The 22,409-nt window shown below is 42.2% G+C and overlaps 1 protein-coding gene across 1 annotated transcript in view; it reads left to right on the top strand.

The window, feature by feature from the left end:
* Positions 1-22,409, top strand: part of HECW1 (HECT, C2 and WW domain containing E3 ubiquitin protein ligase 1) — a 184,102-nt gene that overhangs the window by 120,869 nt on the left and 40,824 nt on the right. Inside the window, exons 10-12 of the mRNA XM_033166078.1 lie at positions 126-1,490; positions 6,499-6,600; positions 12,037-12,187. Coding sequence (XP_033021969.1) covers positions 126-1,490; positions 6,499-6,600; positions 12,037-12,187 — 1,618 coding nt within the window. The remainder of the gene's footprint in view (positions 1-125; positions 1,491-6,498; positions 6,601-12,036; positions 12,188-22,409) is intronic.

Here is a 22,409-nt window from a genome sequence, read left to right as displayed (position 1 = left end):
GCCTCAGTTGAAAAGCATCTGACAGTGGCTCTTACCTATTTCTGTTTGGGTTATGGTAGCATGCACATGATTCAGCAAATGGCTTTGCTTGCTTAAGTAACACCTTTCCTTCATGTTCCCAACAGATGATGAAGAGGTCTCTATTACTGCAGATCCTGAGTCAGCTGATTTCCAGGAAAGCACCATGAATATCTCAGCAGAGGATATCCTTGGTGAGCCTCCGTGCACCAGCACAGTGAGCTCAGAAAGTGCAGTTCCAGAGAAGCTAAATGGATACCCAGTGATCTACATCAATGTTGATAGCTCTGGTGCTGGGGAGCTCACCCTGAACAGCTTCTTAAAAGAAGAGCTAGCAGGAAATGGGGAGGCTGATGCAGTGCCAGCAGACACGGTTGATCCCTTGGAATCCACCCCAGGGGAAATGATGCCTTCCCTGAGTGCTATGGACCTCACTGAGCAACTGGCTCTGTTGGCATGCACACCCCCTGAATCTGAAGTTAGGGAAAATAATAAAGTCAATTCTGTTACGCAGGGAGACAACGACATCTTTGCCAGCATAGAAGCCTTGTCAATTGATGAGGTGAGTGGGGATATGCAAGCTCTCAAGGATCCAGAGAAGAGTCAGGACGATGAAGGAGCTTCAGCCCAGGAGGAAGAAGAAGACAATGATGAGGAAAAGGAGAAGAACAAGCTGCAGCTGAGGACCACAGCGAAAAGGAAGAACAGGCCTTGCTCCTTGCCTGTGTCAGAACTTGAGACAGTGATAGCGTCTGCCTGTGGAGAGCCTGAGACCCCACGTACACACTACATAAGAATACACAATCTCCTACACAGCTTGCCTTCAGCCCAGATGAGCAGCGACGATGGAGAAGGGGAAGAGGAACAAGGCAGTGTGGTAGAGAATGATGAAGAGCTGACAGTCAGGGAAGTGTCAGAGAAAGACATGGCCAGCGAGACTGAAACAGTGTTAGCAGAAGCTCCCCATGAAAACAGAGTGGAAGAGGCCTCCATGGAGCACCTAGCTGACTTAAATGAACAACAGCTGGATGGTGAAGGGCCCAGAACGGAAAGTGAGAGTGAACTGAGTCCTAGGCCTAATGGTGATGCCGAGTGCGAAATGTGCGACACTTCCTGCTATAGCCCATCTTGCTACAGCACTTCCTGCTACAGCACTTCCTGCTATAGCACTTCCTGCTACAGCACCTCTGGCCAGGACAGCACCAACCGGTTCTCAAGCCATACCCGATTCTCCTCTGTTGACAGTGCAAAGATTTCTGAGAGCACAGTTTTTTCTTCACAGGATGATGAGGAAGAGGAGAACAGTGCTTTTGAGTCAGTGCCAGACTCGGTGCAAAGCCCTGAGCTTGACAGGGAGCAGGGGGATGGCTCTGCCCATTGGCCCGAGGAATTGGTAGCTCGTGGAGTGAATCTGCCGAGAACAGCAGAAAGCGTAGAGTCTCCAGTAGCAGGCCCAAGCAACAGAAGAGAAGGTTAGACTTGGAGGAGCAGTACGTTGATTGTCTATATTAGGCATTATGCGAGATAACTAATAACCAAGGTCTGGTCAGTTTTGTTGGGCAGTACTTAACACCCTGCTTGGGGGAAAAGAATCAGGAATTAAGTGTTCTTACACGGTCAGATTATTTTTGATGTGACACTGGTGGTAGGCACAAACGATGTATCGGCTGGATTCTCTTGGTCACGTGCATAAATGAGTTCCTACACACTTACCTATATGTTGTGCATGTCACTGTAGGGAAGCTTAGGATTGCCACTTTGCAACCTGGACACCAAACACATAACTTTAAACCGCCTGGTTCTGTGGGAGACAAAGCAGCTGTGCCTCTTCTCACCACTTCCCTCCTTGGTCGTGAGGTCCATCTCTGCTCCCTCACTGTCCCGTGTCACGCTTGCAGTCCTACTCCCTACAGAAAGTAAGAGCTGTGTGGGGAGTACAAGACCAGGGAGGGAGGTGGTGGGAGGATTTGTGGTTGCGTCATTGCCTAGACCACCAGGAGATTTAAAAAACATATCTAGTTCAGAATCAGTAGTCCCTTCATAGCACTCCTTTTTTCAGTGGAGCTTTTTCCTGGTTTATATAAAACATTTCATTTCACCTCAGGTGTGTGTGTGCGTGTGTGTGTGGATGAGGAGAGAGAGTTAGTGCATGGGAAGGGCTACATCCTCATCTGGTGTATTAAGCTGCTGCAGTGTGCAACATGTGAGGATCTCGCTCAGTCGGACTTTGTATGCCAACATCTAATCTCTCTTTGTATTTGAAGTATTTTCAGACTCTACCAGTCACGTGACTTCTTGGCAAAACATATAAATTGTGGGGAGCAGTGTAAAAAGGGCTTCTTGTGGTGAATTAAGCCTATGCTGTATCATTGTGGTGAAATGCTAATATCCACAGTTAGGTGAAAATGGCATGCTTATGCTTCACCTTTCAACCACTCCTTTCCTTCTGTCCCCTTTGCCTTCCAATCTGATTTCTACAGAAGCAAAAATAACCCTCAAATTTCATTTGATTTAGGCATTCAAAGCAACTTGATTTGCATTGTACTTGTGCGCTGAGCTTTTTTGATATTTTGTAAATTTTGTTTGCTCTCTTGACTTTGCTTTTGAGGGGGAAGGCAGGGCACACATTTTCAAAATAGAATTTTTTTTAGCATAGATTGCAGTCTTTGCTTTTGGTTGAGAAAAAGAAGAACATGGTGGATAATCTCTACTGCAGGCATAGGCAAACTCGGCCCTCCAGATGTTTTGGGGTGACAACTCCCATCATCTCTAGCCAACAGGACCAGTGGTCAGTGATGATGGGAATTGTAGTCCCAAAACATCTGGAGGGCCAAGTTTGCCTATGCCTGCTCTACAGGTTTTCATATATTGTGTAAAGCAGAGTTTTCCAAGCTGTGTATCTCGACACGTTAGTGTGTCAGCTGCACTGTGCAGGTGTGTCGGGCGAACACTGTGCAGGTGTGTCGGGCGAACACCGTTCTCCTCCCGGGCCTAGAAAGGGGTTACTTTAACCTTTAGTTTGCTAGTAAAACTGAATTGCTGTGTTGCAAAATGATGCACGTCTAAAAAGTTTGTAACCAACATGAAAAGTTTGGAAAACTCTGATGTAAAGCATGAGTCACACAAGGCATTTCTGAGCCACACAAGCTCTGTTGATGATTGCATTATGTGAGCCAGGTGATTCAAGAGATGGACAGTCACAACTCCTGTGATTGTAGTAACAGTTAGATGCTGTAGAGAAGCTGGCTGCCACCAACTGCATGTGGCTGGTTACTGCTGGAAGAGAATCGTGAACTAGCAAGTCAATTCCTATTCCCTTATGTGCCAGCACAACCATATCAGCACAACCACATGATCAGGTGATTCGTTCATCATGTTTTCTCCCCAGGAATGTGTACCCAGGAAAGTGTGGGACTGCTTGTGTAGCATAAAATGTGTTTATGGATTTGCTCTGAAACCATTGGGTGGCTGCTCCCCAAACAGGGCCGGCCCACCCATGAGGCAAAGTGAGGCAACTACCCTCAGGTGGCAGGATCCACAGGGCCTCCAAGGAATGCATCTCCCATGGTGGCAGCAATGGCTGTGGCGTGCTCCTTGAAGGCCAGATCTCCTGCCTTCTCAGAAGCCACCCCTCTACAGCAGCCTCTTGGTGAATAGGAAGCGCAGCTGGTCTCCTCCCACCCCAGGGAGGAAATTGCAGGGGCTGCCCTCTGGGGTCTTCTGGGCTCTGCACCCACCCAGCTTGGTTCAAAGTGGGGCACCTTTCCCCCATGATGACTTTTGATTCCCAGTTCAACTGTTGGGCAAGATGGATTCGATTTCCCCCGTTGTTCCCGATGTAGATCTTCACTCTCTTCTTCTCTGGTGGTGGTGGTGGGGTGTGTGCAATTTTATAGTTTGCCTTAGGTGCCAAAACATCTTGGGCCCACACCACCATCAGCCCAATTTTCTGAAGGTTAATCCTAGCACATGAAGGAGCTTGTAGCACAACTCCTCCTACAAGGCTCAGGAATTCTTACATTATCACAGTGGCTCCCATACCACTCAGGCCAGTGCCAACTTAGAGGCTTGCACCAAGATGCTCTTAAGTGTGCCTTTCTCCCTGAGCTCATCTTGTGCCTTGTTGTTGGTGCTGCCCATTCTGTGCTCAGCCCACACCAGAAAGTGGACATCCTCCTCCTTGATCTTTCATGGCTCACTTGCTTGAAAGGGCAGGTGAACAGACAGCAGGGAGGATGAAGAGCAGGGCCAGGAGACTACAGGGCAAGCAGTGCACCACACCATTGTGGCCCACCACCAATATAGTGTGGGCCTTGACAGGTGCCTGATGATGCTGACCCTTGACACAGGCCATCAAAGCAGTAAAATTAAAATCCAGCCTATTTTGATTAGATACCTTCAGTTAGATGGAGGTAAGGTGGTAAGTAAAAGAGCAGCAGAAAGGAAGCCTGATTTTGGTGACCTTGTAGTAAAATTGAGTAAAGGTATTAGTTCTCTAGGAACTTGCAGCAAGTTTTAAAATATCAAATTTTCTCAGCATGTAAACAAGTGTGACTTACATATGTATATTCATCAATGGCTTTTGCTTGGGAAATTTCTTTTTGTGGTTGTGATATCACTGAAGATCAGAGAACTATATACAGTGGTGCCCCGCTAGACGAAAAACTCGCTAGACAAAAAACTCGCTAGACAAAGGCATTCATCTAGCGGAAGGCTGCCCCGCAAGACAAATTTGTCTATGGGGCTGCCTTGCAAGACGATTTTTTTTTCGTCTAGCGAAAACCGCGGTTTGCATTGCCGCTTCGCTAGACGAAAAAACCGCTAGACGAAAATATTCGCAGAACGAATTATTTTCGTCTAGCGGGGCACCACTGTATAAAATTCTTGAGGGTTGTTTTTCTTAAATCTGTCTCAGGTTTTTTTCTGGACAGTGTATTCAAACTGATTTTTATTAGGAAACCAAAACCAAATAATTTGTTAAATTCAAGCTTAAAATTGTTTTTACGTGGAATTACTGTAAATGTGTATGTTTTACTTATTCAAACTACGGTCATTTGAATTTTCCATTTTGTTTTGGCGGCAGTCCTAAAAGCCACCTAAAATTAGTTGCAGAGTAATGCAAACCCCTTGGTCTGTGCTGCTGGAGGGGGTTGGGTGCAGCAGCGAGGGGTCTGCCACCATGGAGAGCCTCGTTGCAGCTGCGGAAAGTGTGGCGAATGGGAACACTACCGCTGGTGGTGTTCCATCCAGCACTTGCCAGCCAGCATTAGGCCCCAAAATGGATTGTGAGGATAGAGCACAGGCAGCCATTGACCTGCTGGATCATAAGCAGTGCCATCCCTCTGAGTTCCTGGGGTTCCTGCCAGCTCCTGGGTGGCACAGCACAAAGTAAATTAACCTTCCCCGCAATCTTCTGCCTTGGCCAGTGTGAGGGTTTGGGATGGCGCAGTTGCCCAACCACTCCACTTGGCCCTGCTGCTTCCCAGCTAAGGTTTGGATTGCTGTTTAGTTTCTCTTAACATCAGTTAGATGGCTGGCAGATTGTGGTTTTAAGAAGTATAACCTTATTTTCTGTGCACTCCCCCCCCCCCAATAATCTCAGTCCTGTAGTTGGAAAGATTCTGACATTAAAAAATGCCCAAGCTAGTAATCAAGTGTTTTATTTTGGTTAAAAATGGTATGATGACATTACAACTACCCTAATTTTTTTAAAAATTATTATTATGTTCCCCTGTTCTAAAACATAATAAAATAAGGGCAAATGACAAGCAATGGGATAAAACTGTTGATTCTTTGGGGTTTGAAAAAATGTTCTCTGAACCCTTGAATCCAATAAGAACTTGGTTATGTGTTTTAAGTTCTCAAAATAAGAGTGATATATTACTACAAGATGGTTGCAGCATCTCAAAGAGACTCTAGTGATAGCAGAACTTTATGAGTGACAGTTTGCTCAGATCATGGAGGCAAGAATACCTTGACTGAATGTTAGTATTCAGGAAATACTTCCATTTTGCTTTGGGCTCTACACTTCATCTCTTCTCTATCTTATCTCAGGTCCTCCTATGTTCCTTTTGGCTATCTTTGTCTCAGCTCCCTCTTGTTCGCTTTTCCTTCTCTCGCTTTCTTCTCTCTCTCTCTCTCTCTCTCTCTCTCTCTCTCTCTCTCTCTCTCCTCTTATTTAATTTATAGCTGGAGAGGTCAGGGACTGAACCAAACCCATCAGTCATTAGTTGGGTTTACATTGTAAGTCATCAATTCTTACTATGCATTGACTCACAAAATCTTCCTTTTGACTTCATATTTCAATAGTTCTTTGCCTTGCACATTATTTTTAAAGAGGGCTTGAGGCAGCTAATACACCAGATTGCTGTTAGCCCTTATCTGAAGTTCTTCCAGTCATTTGTGTTTATAGCAGTGCATTTGTAACCACTGTGTGGCATCCATGAATGAACATGAACATCTTGACTGTCTTATCCATAGGTGATTGCCCTTTACTCCATAATTCTCAGCCAATCAACCAGCTTCCCTCCATGAGGTCTGACCAGCATCACTACCCAGCCATTGATGAACCTCTTCCGCCAAGTAAGCTTTAGTTTCTTAAAAATATACTACTTTCTTCAACTCAAGTTTTCCTGTTTATCTGAAGGGTACATATCACTAGGCGGTGTGTAAAAAACCCAAGTTCACCTGTCGTTCCGAAACTCTTTTGAATCCTCCAAAATTACGTATGGGGAATGAACATCCAGATTTGTTTAAAATTTCACTTTAAGCAAATGAAGTTGCTCAAACTGAGAAGCCAGGTCAGAGCCAACAGCTTTGTGAACTGAAAGAGGTAGGCAGTTCAAACAGGTAATTGAGCAGCTGGTGCAAACTGCAGCTGCTTGTCCTCTAGTAGGCAATGGAAACATAAGCATATCCAACCAGTATTGTACTAACTGGGCTGCCTACCGTGTGCATCCAGGCTCAATTCAGGGTTTTGGTTTTGATCCATAAAGTCCTTCACAGGACGGGGCCGACCCATCTGAAGGATGGTTTTTTCTACAGAAGTCCACAGACCAGTTGTATTCAGGTGATCAATTCCAGCATCATAGGCCATCGTTGCAGGCAGTTAGAACTACAATAGCAAGAGGCAAGGATTTCAGCAGAGTCACCCCCAGACTGCAATGATCAATGAGGTGGAGTACAAATTGGACTGGTTTCTATAAAGCTTCCAAGGTTTTTTTGTTTTTTAAGCAGGCATTTGATTACAGTAAGCCTGCAACTTACACACATTTAACTTGTGTGCATTCAGCTTTAAAAGTGTATCAAAACTAAATAAATAAAAAGGGGCGGAAAAGAGGCAGGCTTCCCGGGGAAATTACTTTGGCAATCCCACTTGCCATTGAACCCAATGGGCTTGGACTATACACAGTTTTGGCTGTATGCATGATCCCCGGAATGTAACACCCATGTACGTTGCTGGCTTACATGTGTCCTGTTTTTATCACTGTTGCTTGCTGTTTTGTTTCATGGGTTTTTTCTTGAACTGTGGCAGTTTACCGTTTTTTACAAGGACAGGATTGATGGCCAATATAGCAGAGGATTCGACAGGGTATACCTCTCTCCTGTGAAGGTGGAAGGAAGCGGAGCTCACACCATAAAAATTATCTTTTAAAACCCTCTATAATTTCATTTTAAATACTTTGACTTCACTCTATCAGTGTATCACTTGATGCAAAACTTTCTGGAAAGTTCTCCAGAACATGCCTTGCAGAATTGAATCAGAGCTACTGTTCATTTCAGCTAGGTTTTTGCAGGAAGGCAGATTGTGGCCTTGATGTGTTTAATAAATCTTCAGCTGTTTAAAAAAAAAGAAAAAAGATGAGGGCAAGATGGAGATAATTAATGTCACACTGAATAGGGATGGGTAATTTCTTGTTTTCAGCATTGTGATATATCACAAGCTAAACTGCAATATACCAATATATCATGATGTCTGAAATAAGGATGGAATAGTGTAAAGGCAAATGGGGTAATGTCTAAAACTACCTAGGGGTCTAAAACTGATAATTTTTTACTTACCTGTACTTAGAGACCAACTAAGTTTGTTCTTGGTATGAGTTTTCTTGTGCATGCACACTTCTTCAGATACGGTATCTGGAGAAGTGTGCATGCACACGAAAGCTCATACCAAGAACAAACTTAGTTGGTCTCTAAGGTGCTACTGGAAGGATTTTTTTTATTTTTTATTTTGTTTTGACTATGGCAGACCAACACGGCTACATACCTGTATATAGTTACAACTGTTATTTTATAGTACAGATAATTTTTAAATTAGCACATTTTCTCTAAAATTAAAGCTGTAGCATATTAGTAGCATAGACATCAAAGGTAAAGTGAGAATGTTCCCTAAATTTTTAAAATAGCATTATTTGACAGACAGAAGGGCCTCCCCTGAAGATCTCAAAACCTGGGCAATTTCATTTGAGGGAATATAGTCTGTCAGATTGCTTGGATCTAAGCCATAGAGGGTCTTATAGGTCACAACCAGCACTTTGAATTGTGCCCAGAAACAGATGGTTAGCCAGTGGAGCTGTTATGTAGCTTGGGAACTGTTATGTATGCTCCCTATAGCAGCCCCGGTCAACAATCTGGCAGAAGCCCCTTCAGGAAGGAACAGAGCCATTGTAAAACAGTGCCTCCAAGTCCCTTCCCAGCAGGATACCATTGGCCCAGAAGAGCACCATGATCGATGCTCCTGAAAGTCACCGAGAGGTCCAGCAGAACCAACAAGGACACACTCCTCCGTCTAGTTCTCAAGAAATCCACCAAGGCGGTCGACCAAAGCCGTCTGTCCTATAACCAGGTCTGAAACAAGATTGAAGTGGATCTAGATAATCAGTGTCCTTCAGAAACCCCTGGAGATGAGATGGGATCCCAAAAATGGGATATTGAGATTGCCAATGTGGGAGGGCTTTATCAATAGAGGTCTTATAACGGCCTCCTTAAATGTGTGGTAGCTCTCACATTTCCTAGGATCCTGTACACCCTTGGGCTGTACAGATTGAAAAGTATTCATTGACAGATAGCATTTAGCATGTTAGTGGGGTGGAATTCCTGGAGTGGCAGTGGCATTTCTGGAGCAGAACTTGAATATTTCTGTTTTGTCCTTCCAGGTTTATGCATTTTTCACCACTTTTAATATGCCTCTTATTCATAAGGAGTACCTAGCATCTTGCATTAACAAAAAAATGTCCAGTAGATGGCATACTCTGACCTGTAACACATAATGCTGTAAAGTTTGCAAAGAAAGCTTTATGTTTTTGTTTTTAATCCAGTTATTTTGTTTTTGGTGACCTTCCTCCACTGGGCTGTGGATGTTCCCTAAACTTCATCGCTGGATTTGGTTCTTACTTTGTTGATGCAGTAAAGCCAAAGGAAGCCTTCAGTTGCCTGGAGCATTAGCTGAAGTCTGCTGTAGATTAAGGCAGAAGAAGGAAATAAGAGAAGTTCATATGTCTCTCCTCCAGAATCTTTTCCAACCACTTTGCAAGTGAAGGCAAATTAGATTTCAGATTATGGCCTACTGTTGTTTAGGAAGAATGTTTATGTGGACTCTATACCTAAATCTATGAAGATTCAATGGATTCCAGTTATTTTCGGTCCTAGGGGCCCTTTAATTCACCCTTCTACATTTTCATCTCATATTTTACTGATAGATTTATTGACAGTGTTTATTGTGGAGATTAATTGATATGAAATCCCAAGCATAGAGGTATAAACAGCTAAAAAGGTCTTCAGTAATATATTCATTCGTATCACTGAATCTTTAGTAGCTATATATTCTATGTCCCTGAACATGTTTGTCTTTCATGTGACATGTCAATTGAATAGTTGCTGCAGGAATTGAATTATTCAGTTTTCCATTTGATTTGAAAGCCACATAGGGACGATAATTCTTAGTGGCATGAATTTTTAAAGCACATTTTTTTAACTACACGCTGATCTAAAGATTTTTTTTTCATTTTTCTGGCATTTGTAATATGCCTTCATTGCTTCCTGAGTAAATCACCCTTAAGCAGAGAGAATCTATTTTATATCTTAAACATGGATTATCGTATGCTTGACTTGATGGAGAAAGAGATATGCTTGTCTTAAAGCATTTTTCCAGTGGAAGCCAAAGAGTGATGGTTAGAATAAGATGAAATCTTCCTGAAAGGTCTAGGGTAGGGCCACTTGGGAGAATTCAAAGGACCACAGAATATTCACAACAGCTCTTCTGGGACCTGAGAGGCAAGAACTTATGTGTCCCTTTCAAAACAAAGTAGCCTGATATAACCACTGACTCCATTCCAGTTAAAATTCAGTGCTGTTGAAACAAATAATCTTATTGCTGTCAGTGAGATTTAAGCTGCAATCCTAACACACACTTATAGGGAACACGAACCATTGTACATAGTGGAGTATGCATAGGATGTGACTGAATGGCTGCAGTCCTAAATACACTTACTTCAGAATCATGCCTGGCTCTTTGGGACAGACATCTGAGAAGACATGCATACAATCTGCTTGAAGTGATGCATAACTTGGCATGTCCCCACCATATTCTCCTTTTTAGCACTTGTATGTCAGCAAGCTCCTACTTCAGGTGTTTCATTGGCTGGGCTGTTTCATATGCTATGTTTTTTTCTACACACAAACATGAAATGGCCCTAACTCAGAGACCTTCTTTCACAACTGTCTGTGTTCTTTGCAATGCGTTGTCCATCTGCACTGTTGCACAGATCTTCAATGTTCACCAATTATGTGGGGAAATGTACCATAATGTCTAGTATTTGCAATCCTTCCCCACTGCTTGTCATGCCACTATGGTGCTTTCCAATTAAACTGGCAAACCTCTAGCTCTGGGCTTTCATGTTGGCATTAACCATTGTATGTGATTTGTGAGTGCTTTCTAAACGATTCATTGCATTATTGCACATTGTGGCAGGCTTACTAGCCATAGTAATTCAAATATAACCTGGGGAGGAAATGGTGGGTACCAGTGTCCCAAACACTGCATGTTTGTTTGCTATGTAGAGTTATGTAAGGTTGAGTCCAAACATTCCATAGTGTGGCTTTTTGTCCAGCAAAGCATATGTATACTTTTCTGCTCCTTCTACGCATGCCCACAGTTATGGGTAAAATATACCCTTTTTAGGGATCACTCTCATGAAACTTGGGACTATGAATAAGGCTAAGTATGGAATAATGCACAATTCCCTAGATTTTCTAGCTCCCATCAGGGTCCTAAACCCTTTTTTAAAATGCACGTGATTTTGAGATCCAGAAGCCTTCCCTATGCAGGAGGTCCAAAGCACATTTAGAAATCTCATGTGTATAAGAACCATTAATTTCAGTGGATGGGCAAGCACCATTTGGTTATAGCTTTAAGACTGACGACTGATTAGGAAGCTCAAGAAGTACAACTACAAAATTTGCTTTAGGTAAGAGCCCCACTCTGCAGTGTTGGGATACGCTGTCCAGTTCATCTTCCTTCCACCAAAAACCTGGGCACCTCATGGTCTTGGAATTTGAACCTGTGCTGGATCCATTTTTTGCCTGTACTATATAGGTGGCAGAGCTAGTGCAGTTCAGGACGTCCACATAATCCAAATGTGACTTGGGCACCGTATTGCCCCAACTCTTTTGCCAGGGTGGTGTTTATGGTGTTTCATTTGCTTCTGGGTTAATTCTAAAAACACTGACCTGTTAAGCATTAGAATGCTCCCATGCTGATGTTCTTAAACACTGTGTTTTATCAAGTTGTTGGTCACTTCTTAAATCTTGTATTTAATTTAGGAATGTCCTTTGATCAGAACCCTGTGCAGTAGTTGTTGCTTTTTTCTGTTTGGTAAATATGTTTGCATAATACTATAGATTTTGGGCAGGAATGTTTATATATCTGGATTCCCCTAATAGTCTAGATTTCTGGATGTCCACAAATGACCTCATTTTCTGTCTTTTTCCAATTTCCTAAAAAAACACGTTTAATGCAAGACTGGGAAGCTCGGATAGATAGCCACGGTCGGGTATTCTATGTGGATCATGTGAATCGAACTACAACTTGGCAGCGTCCTACTGCAGCAGCTACTCTTGATGGAATACGCAGATCAGGGTCAGTCCAACAAATGGAGCAACTCAATCGGCGGTGAGTTTATGCTAGACCAAATTTCTAAAAACGTTCTTCTGAAAACCATCCTGTTTGCCTTCATTTCCCATGCCTATAGGATCTGGCACACTATGTAGACAAGAGACTGCAAGTGCAATCCTATACATGTCTGCTCAAAACTATGCCCCACTGACTTCAGTGGAGCTTCATTCAAGGTAAGTGGGTATATAATTGCAGGCTGGGAGCATCATAAAAGGTGCTTACCAGATTAGAGACAGATTGCAGTTTTCAAGAGAGCTGAAAATTGTATAAAGGGAGACACACAAAAAGATGTTCTCTCAAGGAGGGCAGAGTAGGTGGGATTGGTGAGCAAAGCAAGCAGGGGCAGCAGTCCTAGTATTCCAGTATAAGACAGGTGAACGTCAGTTACAAACCTGTCTGTCTGAGATGTTTATGGGCAGATTTATTTTAAATGTATTTACTTGACCTAAATCCAGGTCACACCAAACAAAGTGGGTCATTACATGAAGAAGCATGCTTCTGTTTCTCTTTTAAAATATAGTTTACAATTTCACTTGACATTATATGACAGCAAAATCATTTTTCACTATAACCTCAGGAAATGTTTTTGTTTTTCCTCCTCTCTCAGTTTACCATAATGATATTGTTTTCCATTGAAAAAACCTAGGCCTGGAACATCTATCCTCTAATTATGCACCTTAAAGAGAACATGCAGGCTAGTTGGGGGGTTTCTTATACTTTAAAATGTGGGGTGATTATCTTTGGTGTGCCAAGCGAGCAAATTCAAAGCTTCTTCCTTTCAAGGCAGCCAAACAGGATGGGAGTTCTTCACTCCGATTTGCAGAAAGGAGGATTATAGAAATCAGCTGCCAAGTGACAGCCACCAGGAATTTTAGTAATTCCCCTAAAGGCTTTAATTCCTCTAAAAATATCTGTTGTGCATAAGAGAGCATAACACCAATGAGTCCCACAAGGTATTATCTCAAGCATACTAGTCGGAGTAGTGTAGGAGGTCAGACTACTACAAATCCCAACTCGTCCACAAAACTCACTGGGTAACCATGGGCCAGTCACTCTTTCTCAGTGCAATCTACCTCACAGGGTTGTTGTGAGAACAAAAATGTGTAAGGTATGTATGGGGGCCAGGGATATGTCATCCTGATCTCATGGGAGGAAAGTAAAATAGAAATAGAAGAGGGAAGAGGGGCTGGGTGGTTGGGTGATAAATCTGTGTTTGGTGTGATAAATCTATGTGTAGGGAATACAACTACACCAAAGCCCATTCTTACATATAGAAAATTAGCATGTCAGAGAGGAGGCTAAGGTGCAACCATTTCCCCTAACATACAAGTTTTCTAACAGTTTTCTATTATTATTATTATTATTATTATTATTATTATTATTATTATTATTATTATTATTTTGTCTGGAGGACAATTTAGCCATGGTACCATCCATATTCCTGCCAACCTAGCAGTTCGAAAGCACGTCAAAGTGCAAGTAGATAAATAGGTACCACTCCGGCGGGAAGGTAAACGGCGTTTCCGTGCGCTGCTCTGGTTCGCCAGAAGCGGCTTAGTCATGCTGGCCACATGACCCGGAAGCTGTATGCCAGCTCCCTCGGCCAGTAAAGCGAGATGAGCTCCGCAACCCCAGAGTCGTCTGCGACTGGACCTAATGGTCAGAGGTCCCTTTACCATCCATATACAGGTTTACCATCTCACTTGCTGTTTGTGAGAACTAGGCAATGAAAAAATACTTTTTTAGGAAGCAGTGGCAAATTAAACCAGGGCCAGCCCTTGCTAGAAGAGATCATTTGGTTTACTTTATAAGAATAACATTTAATTAAATCAATATTAGCTTGATGTAATTGAAATGTTTATTTTAAATGTGCTAGCTTGTGTACCAGGTATCATGTTAACACAACCTTCTTTGCTCTCCTTTCTCTGTTAATTGTGTCATGCATGCTTCACTTCCTGTCCAAGATGCGCTCTTTTCTCTTTGCCCTACACACTTACGTAGTTTAGAAGGGGAGGTTGGCGCATCCGTGTGGAGAGAGAGTGGAGCAACACAGTGGTACCTCAGTTTTCGAACAGCTTAGTCCTCTAACTACTTGGAACCAGAACACTTCAAACCTGGAAATGAGTGTTCTGGTTTTCTAACTTTTTTGGGACACCGAACATGCTCTGTTCCTAGTATAACTTCCGTTTTGATTGCCACACTTCAGTTTTCAGAATGAGGGAAGAGGGGCTGGGCCGCCACCCCCACCCCCCTGCCTGCTCCTGCTTGCAGGCAAGTAGTGGGATCGGGCTGCTCTGCTAGGCAGCGTTGCTGCTTGCACGGGAACAGGAGCTGGATCGGGGCTGCTCAGCTGGGGAGGTGCAGGCTCCATCACACTTAACATTGAGGGGTCCGCGGCTTCACTCCCCTCAAGGGAGAAGTTTAAAGGAGCCCCGACCACCGCATCAGATCCCCTGCAACCAGGGCCGGCACGTCCATTTAGGCGAACTAGGCAATTGCCTAGGGCGCCAAAATGGAGGGGGTCCTGGCCAGCCTGCCCCGCCGCCACTCTGCAAGCGGCAGAGTGCCGGGGGAGGGGGGAGCAACCTGAAATCGGGCTTCTCCGCCCCCTCCACAAGCGGCAGAGTGGCGAGCAGCCCAAAATTGGGCTTCTCCACCCCACTCAGCCGCCAGCTGTGGAGCAGTGGGGCTGGGCAGCAGCCGCTTAGCTCCTGCCCAGCGCCGCTGCTTTGGGGCGAACTGCGAGGCAGGGCTCTGTTTCCCTCTCTCGCGGCTTGCTTTGGAGCAGTGGGGCTGAGCAGGAGATGCAGCTCTGGTAGCTCTGGTAGCTACTGGCAATAGCTTGCCAAAATGTTGTGAGATCTAATGTACTCCGTGAGATCTTGTGTGAGATCTCACCAGAACCCACAGTTATTGCCACTGCTTTCTGGGTGTTGCCATGTAAGGAAGGCTTTGGTGGTGGCAGTGGCAAAGCGACATCTTCCCGTTTTGCCTCAGGCAGCAATACAGGACGCACCGACTCATCTCAGTGAGATGCTTAACGATGGCCATCAAGGAAGGCTCCCCGAAAGACTGGTTGTTCACCAGTTACAGAAGAGGAAATCGGGCAGTGAGGCACATCAGGCTGGCAGTGCGTCCCAGAGCACATATTCTGCAGCATGCTGTAACAGTTCCTTGACAAACCAGTCTCTAAGGGCTCCCTGAGGACAGAAAGTTTGAAAACCACCATTATAATGCATACACAGTAAATGTACCCACCACCACAATTATCATTTGAAAAAGTGCTGTTTCAAGTTTTTTTCCACATATGTTGGCATTTTTTCAGAATATCTTGAAGATTGCTTTACACAATTTTGACTAAACTGTAGTAGTCTCTTGGTCCATTGCTTTGCTTCCTAGGCATTATTAGCCAGCAGGGGATTTTTCTACCACCTAATTAAATAAGAAGCTTATGCACTGTATATATCCCTCTAAATAGGTGAACTACGTTTTTCTGTTCTGCTATTGCATGAGGGGGCATAAAACTCAGTCTGCATTGGAATGGAAAGTTTGTTCAGTCAGCCTGCTGTGAAGTGAATAAAAATGTTTATAGGTTCTTATAAAAGAGAGAGTGGGGGAAAGTAGAGCTATGTTAATATAGTGTGAAGTCCAAATATAATAATTTGTTTGCAAAGGGCATATTTAAAGGCAAAACAACAAATCCTTAGTTCTTGTAGTGTTTTTTTTAAAGCTAATTTTATTATGCTATTTACCTTCTTGCTAATATGTGTATGTGCATGTGAAGTTAAATATAAAGCATTGATTATTGGGGAAATTAATGAAGCAAAAGCAGTCTACTCTTTCAGTCAAGCATAAATCTTTATATTTTCACCTTTCTTCCCAATTCAATTCAATTAATGTATTTTATTCAAACTTCCAACACTGTCAAATCATGAATCAAACCAAACCAAGAAATAACAATATTAAAATGCTTATAAAATTATTATTATTATTACTATTACTAATACCCTGCATCTTTACTAAGAATGAAATCCTTTGGAGCCTTATATCATTTCCCCCTGTAGAATGCCCTCCTGGACTTCCGGTTAGGTGCCGAGTCAATGGCGGACGGGAGTCCGACGGCTCCGTCCTCCGTTAGGCGATAGGGATCTCCGTGCCTGCGCCACGGGTCCCTTAAAGCCACGGGAAGAGCGTCCCGTGGACCGACGGCTTCGTGGGTCCCAGACGTGCTGTCTCCGCTCCTGATTGACCCTCGTAAGGGGGAAAATCAGGCGAGCGGAGCCCCAGCACGGGACTGAAGAAGCGACTGCCTGCGGAGGATCAAAGCAGCGATCCCGCCAGACCTGAGCACCCGGCACTTCCTACACAGAAACTTCCAAAGAAACTCTGTAAGTTAAAATATTGGATTATTTTACAAGTTTAAAGAGCACTGCTTGCAGAGGAAACTGCAAAAGGAAGCCTGTTCCCTTTGAACTGTTTGTGCGAGCTTGGTAGCGCTAAAAGATCAAAGCCGCGACTAACGGGAAAGTTTTGCGAACTCTGCCAAACTTTTTAAAAGTTGATTAAAAGTTGCTTAAAGGATGTTTAAAGACTTAAAAACAGTTGATATGGCAAAAGAAGATGCCCCTCACCCTCTGGATTAGGATTCCGGGTCAGTAGCGGGCTGTGATATATTGTTGCCATTTTTTCTTTGTTGGTGTTTCAGTGACTGTTTACCAGTGGAGACATTTTGACTTCTTTGTAACCAGATACAAGTTACTTTATGGACTTTGGTGGCAACACTGCAAGTTAGAAACTGTTACTGACTTGGGCTATATGAAAATAAACCCTTCTTGGCTTTAAGGAATTTATATTTTGGAAAATTTAAACTCTTTGCCTAAAAGCTGGATTTTTGGGACTGGTGTGGGCTCCTGGCTCAGCAGTCTCTTTGTTCTCAGAATTGAGCTGCTGGCCACCTGGTGTTTACTTTTGGGACTGTTGGCCTTCTGCTGTGAATGTCTGAGATTGTTACCACAGCAACTGGAGTGACCTTGAGATTACAATTGCAGAGCCCACAGGAGATGGACACTAGATCAAAAACAACTGGTTCTAGCTCTGCACAAAAAAGAGGCTCTGTTTCCCTAACTCTACAGGAACAAATGGAGAAATTGGTTGTTAGCGTGGCAGAAATTGCAGCAGGATTGAAAAGCGTCACTGAAGGGTTGAAGCAAACACAAGATCAAGTTTCATCAGGAAATACAGCAGTGAACTCAGCAATAGAAAAATTACAAGCTGACATAAAAGCTGATATTAAAAACTCTACGCAGACCCTGGAAAAATCAATTGGGCAAATTGAGGAGAACGTAAGGAAGAATAGAGAAGAAATTAATAGAATTGGGCAGGAGGTGACCACCCTGAAAAAGGACTCTGAGGAAATTAAAGTGGTCAAAGAAAAAATAAAAAAGGTGGAGGAAAAATTGGACAATTTGGATTTGGAGCAGATAGAGAATATTGGAACACGACAGAGAACTGTTGAAGAGTCTCTCGCTTTTCTGCAACTACATCAGAGAGAGGGCAACATCCGTCTAAGGGGTCTTCCAGAATTGGAAGGGGAAGACCTAAAAGCTTATATTGTGAAGCTATTTTCAGGATATTGGGAGCTAGAAGAAGTTAACGTCTCAGCGCGCATAGTGAAGGCCTTCAGATTTGGTCCAAGAGGTTCCAGAGGAAAGAAAAGTAACAAAACAGTCAGTGACTGTTTGATTGTGTTACACGATCGACACGATAGGGACTTTTTTCTGGACTTGCATTATAGAAACAACCTGGTGGTAGAGCAGAATAAAGTAATTTTTTATAAGGACATCCCCAGATTTTTCCTGGACAAAAGAGTTCCTTACAACGACTTGGTGACTGAGCTTAGAAAAAGAAAAATTCCCTTCAGTTGGGAATTTCCAGAAGGCCTGGCATTTACGTTTGAAGGAAAAAAGATAAGAATAAGGTCCTTGGCGGAGAAGCAAAAGTTTTTGGACAAGCATCAGGAACAATTTAAAGGCACACCACTCGATCCAGCACAATTCTACAGGTTCCCAGCGGAATTTCCACCACCGCCGGGACTACCAAGTTTACCAGGTTCAAGCCAGGATCCAGAGAAAGACAAGAAAGGAGAAGCAACTGGAGGAGAAGAATAAAGAAAGGAAAATGGCACTCAAGCTAATGACATGGAATGTCCGGGGATTGAATCAGAGACCAAAGAGACGCAGAGTGTTTTACAGCATAGAAAAGAAGAATTTGGATATAATATGTTTACAGGAAACCCACATAGCCCGACGTCATAGAAGATTACTACAGAACAAAAAATTAGGCCAAGAGTTTATATCATCGGACAAGGTCAAGAAGAGAGGAGTAGTGATATATGTAAAGGAGAAATATAGCCCAAGACAGCTTTTTAAAGATGAAGAAGGGAGATACATCGCAATTGAAATTAATATACAAGGCGAAAAACTTTTGATTCTGGGACTTTATGCACCAAATGACGGAAAGTCAATTTTTTATAAGAAAATACATGATCTGCTGTTGGACTATTTGGATTACAAATTAGTTTGCCTTGGAGACTTTAATGGTGCAGTTTCCACACTAATGGACAGATCTCAAAGAACCAAATTAACGAATGATGGGAAACTCCCAAAGACTTTTTTCGAAATGGTGGATAATTTGAATTTGGTGGACTCTTGGAGATTAAAAAACCCTACAGATACAGAGGCAACTTATTTTAGTGAATCTCAGCAGTCATGGTTGAGGATAGATTATATTTGGATTTCGAATGAATTGGCTCCAAAAATACAAAAGGCAGAAATTGGTCCTAAAACTCTTTCAGACCACAATCCGGTACAGTTAAATTTAAAAATGATTTCCAAGGATTCTTTTAGATGGAGAATGGATGACGCTTTGATGAGAGACACCAAGCTAGTAGAAAGAGCGGCGAAAAAGATGAAAGAATACTTTCAGATAAATTGGAGTTCCGAGGTGGAGAAAAGAATTGCTTGGGATGCAAGTAAAGCTGTAATGAGAGGATTTCTCATTAGTGAAAAAGCAAAAAAGAAGAGACAACAAAATGCAGAAATGGAGAGATTGTTGAAATCAATCAAAGAAAAGGAAAAAGAATTAAGAGGACATCCCAGATGTGTTAAAATCCAAAAAGAAATCAAATACTTGCAAACCCAATATGCTAATATAATGAATCAGGACATTGAATGGAAAGTGAAAATGATGAAACAAAGAACATTTGAATCGGCTAATAAGTGTGGAAAACTACTAGCTTGGCAATTGAAGAAAAGACAAAAGGCAAATGTCATCAATAATTTGGTAGTAAATGGAAAAAATGTGGAGAAACCGGAGGAAATCAGATGGTGTTTTCAAAGATTCTACAAGCAACTGTACAAGGAGGAGAAGATAGATGAAGCAGAAATAGACCGATTTCTGGAAAAGAACGGATTGCAAAAAGTCCCAGAGGAAAAACTAGCTACTCTCAACCACCCAATATCGACACAGGAGATAGAAGATGCAATAAATAACATGCAATTAGGGAAGGCTCCAGGACCGGATGGATTAACAGCAAAATATTATAAGACATTGAAAGACTGGCTATCACAGCCGCTAAGAGAAATTTGCAACAAAATACTAGAAGGAGATAGGGCACCAGAGACGTGGAAAGAAGCCTTTATCACACTGATTCCAAAACCAGATACGGATAAGACTCAAATGAAAAATTACCGTCCAATATCCCTTTTGAATGTGGATTATAAAATTTTTGCAAATGTATTGGCTACAAGGTTGAAAAGAGTGTTGAAAGATTATATACACAGAGACCAAGCAGGTTTCTTGCCAGGAAGACAAATTAGTAACAACACGAGAATTATTGTGGATATTTTAGAAAAACTGGAGAGAAACATAAACACAGATGCGGCACTACTGTTTGTTGATGCAGAGAAAGCATTTGATAAAGTTTCTTGGATATTTATGAAAAAGAATCTGGAAAGGATGGGAGTTGGAGAAAAATTTTTGAATGGCATTAAGGCCATCTACACAGAACAAAGAGCTAAAGTAATAGTAAACAGTGTGATATCGGAGGAGTTTGAAGTTGAAAAGGGAACAAGACAAGGGTGCCCTATTTCCCCTTTACTTTTTATTACGGTCCTGGAAGTCCTCCTAAATATGATACGAAAGGACAAACAGATAAAAGGAATTCGTGTGGGAGAGAAAGAATACAAACTACGCGCCTTCGCGGACGATCTGATGTTATCCCTGCAGGAACCGGAAAGCAGTGTTCCCAGAGCCTTGGAAATAATTGAACAATTTGGACTTGTAGCTGGTTTCAAATTAAACAAGCAGAAAACCAAAGTTTTAGGAAAAAAATTGAGTGCAGAACAAATTCAAAGAATACAGGAAGGCACTGGCCTCAATTTTGTCAAAACAGTAAAATATCTAGGTATCAATCTCACAACCAAGAATTTGAACCTGTACAAGGACAATTACGAAAAACTGTGGATGGAAATAAAGAAAGACATGGAGATATGGACAAGATTGAAATTGTCGTTAATGGGAAGAATTGCCGTGATAAAAATGAATGTCCTACCAAGGATGCTGTTTTTATTCCAAGCCATACCAATTTTGGACAAACTGGATTGCTTTAAGAAATGGCAAAAGGACCTATCAAAGTTTATATGGCAGGGCAAAAAGCCAAGAATCAAGTTTAAGATCCTAACAGACTCTAAAGAGAGAGGAGGCTTTGCCCTGCCGGACTTAAGACTTTACTTTGAAGCAGCGGCCTTTTGCTGGCTAAAGGATTGGTTTAAACTAGAGAACGTTGATGTATTGGACTTGGAAGGACATGATAATATGTTTGGCTGGCATGCATACCTTTGGTATGACAAGGTTAAGATCCACAGAACTTTTAAGTCTCATATAGTTAGAAAATCCTTGTATCAGGTCTGGATTAGATATAAAGACTTGTTAGAGAGAAAGACCCCTAGATGGATCTCTCCAGTGGAGGCCAAAGCCTATAAGAGACCGAACATGTCTGCAAACTGGTTAAGATATATGGACATATTGCAGCAGGAAGGGGACTCTTTTAAGCTAAAAAGCTACGATCAAGTGAAAAGCCAGGTCCCCGACTGGCTGCATTATCATCAGGTATATGAAACATTTAAAATGGACAAAAAAGTTGGTTTTCAAGTAGAAAAATCAAAACTGGAAACAGAACTGATAGAATCGAATTTTAAAAACCTTTCCAAAATGTATAATCTTTTGCTAGAGTGGCATACGAAAGATGAACTGGTTAAATCGTCAATGATAGATTGGGCGAAAGATGTAGGACATAATATTATGATGGATGACTGGGAGAGATTGTGGCAAAAAGGTATCAAATTCACTGCTTGTCATAGTTTAAGAGAAAATATAATGAAAATGGTTTACAGATGGTATTTGACACCAGTTAAGATAGCTAGGATGAATACCAAAATGTCAGATGTATGTTGGAAATGTAAACATGCGAAAGGTACCTTTTTTCATATGTGGTGGTTGTGCCCAGCGGTAAATGCTTTCTGGGACAAGATTTATAACGAACTCAAGAAGGTAATGAAGGTTACCTTTTGTAAGAAACCAGAGGCATTTCTTCTGAGCATAACTAATGAAGAGATACCCAGTCAGGATAGAGTGTTTTTTATGTATGCCACAACAGCAGCTAGAATCTTATTGGCAAGAACATGGAAAGGCGAAGAGATACCAACGGTGGAAGAATGGCAGATGAAGATGATGGAGTATATGGAACTCGCAGAACTGACCGCCAGAATCCGGGACCAGAGGGAGGAGAAGGTGTCATGGGACTGGAAGAAATTTAAAGACTATCTAGTTAAATCAGTAAAATTGAATATTTGAGCAGAATTAAATAGAACAGCGGCTTTAGCAGGTTTATGTTAGATAAAATTGTTAGCAAGATATTTTTGTGTGAATGATTTATTTGTTAGAAAATATGTTAAGACTTGGTGTTTAAGTTAAGATATAATTAAGTAAAGTAAAGCACATTAAAAATTGAGCAAATGTGAATAGAATAAGATACAAAGCTACCTAGAAGATATATATGATTTTGAAGACAGTGGAGGGAATGGGGGAAGTCCCCTAAAATAGAGAAGATAGTAACAAGAAAAGTAAGAGGATAAATGTTAGTTTAAAGGTTTGTATATGT

The sequence above is a fragment of the Lacerta agilis genome, chromosome 12, assembly GCF_009819535.1.
Source record: "Lacerta agilis isolate rLacAgi1 chromosome 12, rLacAgi1.pri, whole genome shotgun sequence".
In the NCBI taxonomy this organism is placed as follows: Eukaryota; Metazoa; Chordata; class Lepidosauria; order Squamata; family Lacertidae; genus Lacerta; species Lacerta agilis.
Note: the sequence above shows the minus strand (reverse complement) of the source record. Positions and strands in the feature narration are given on the sequence as shown.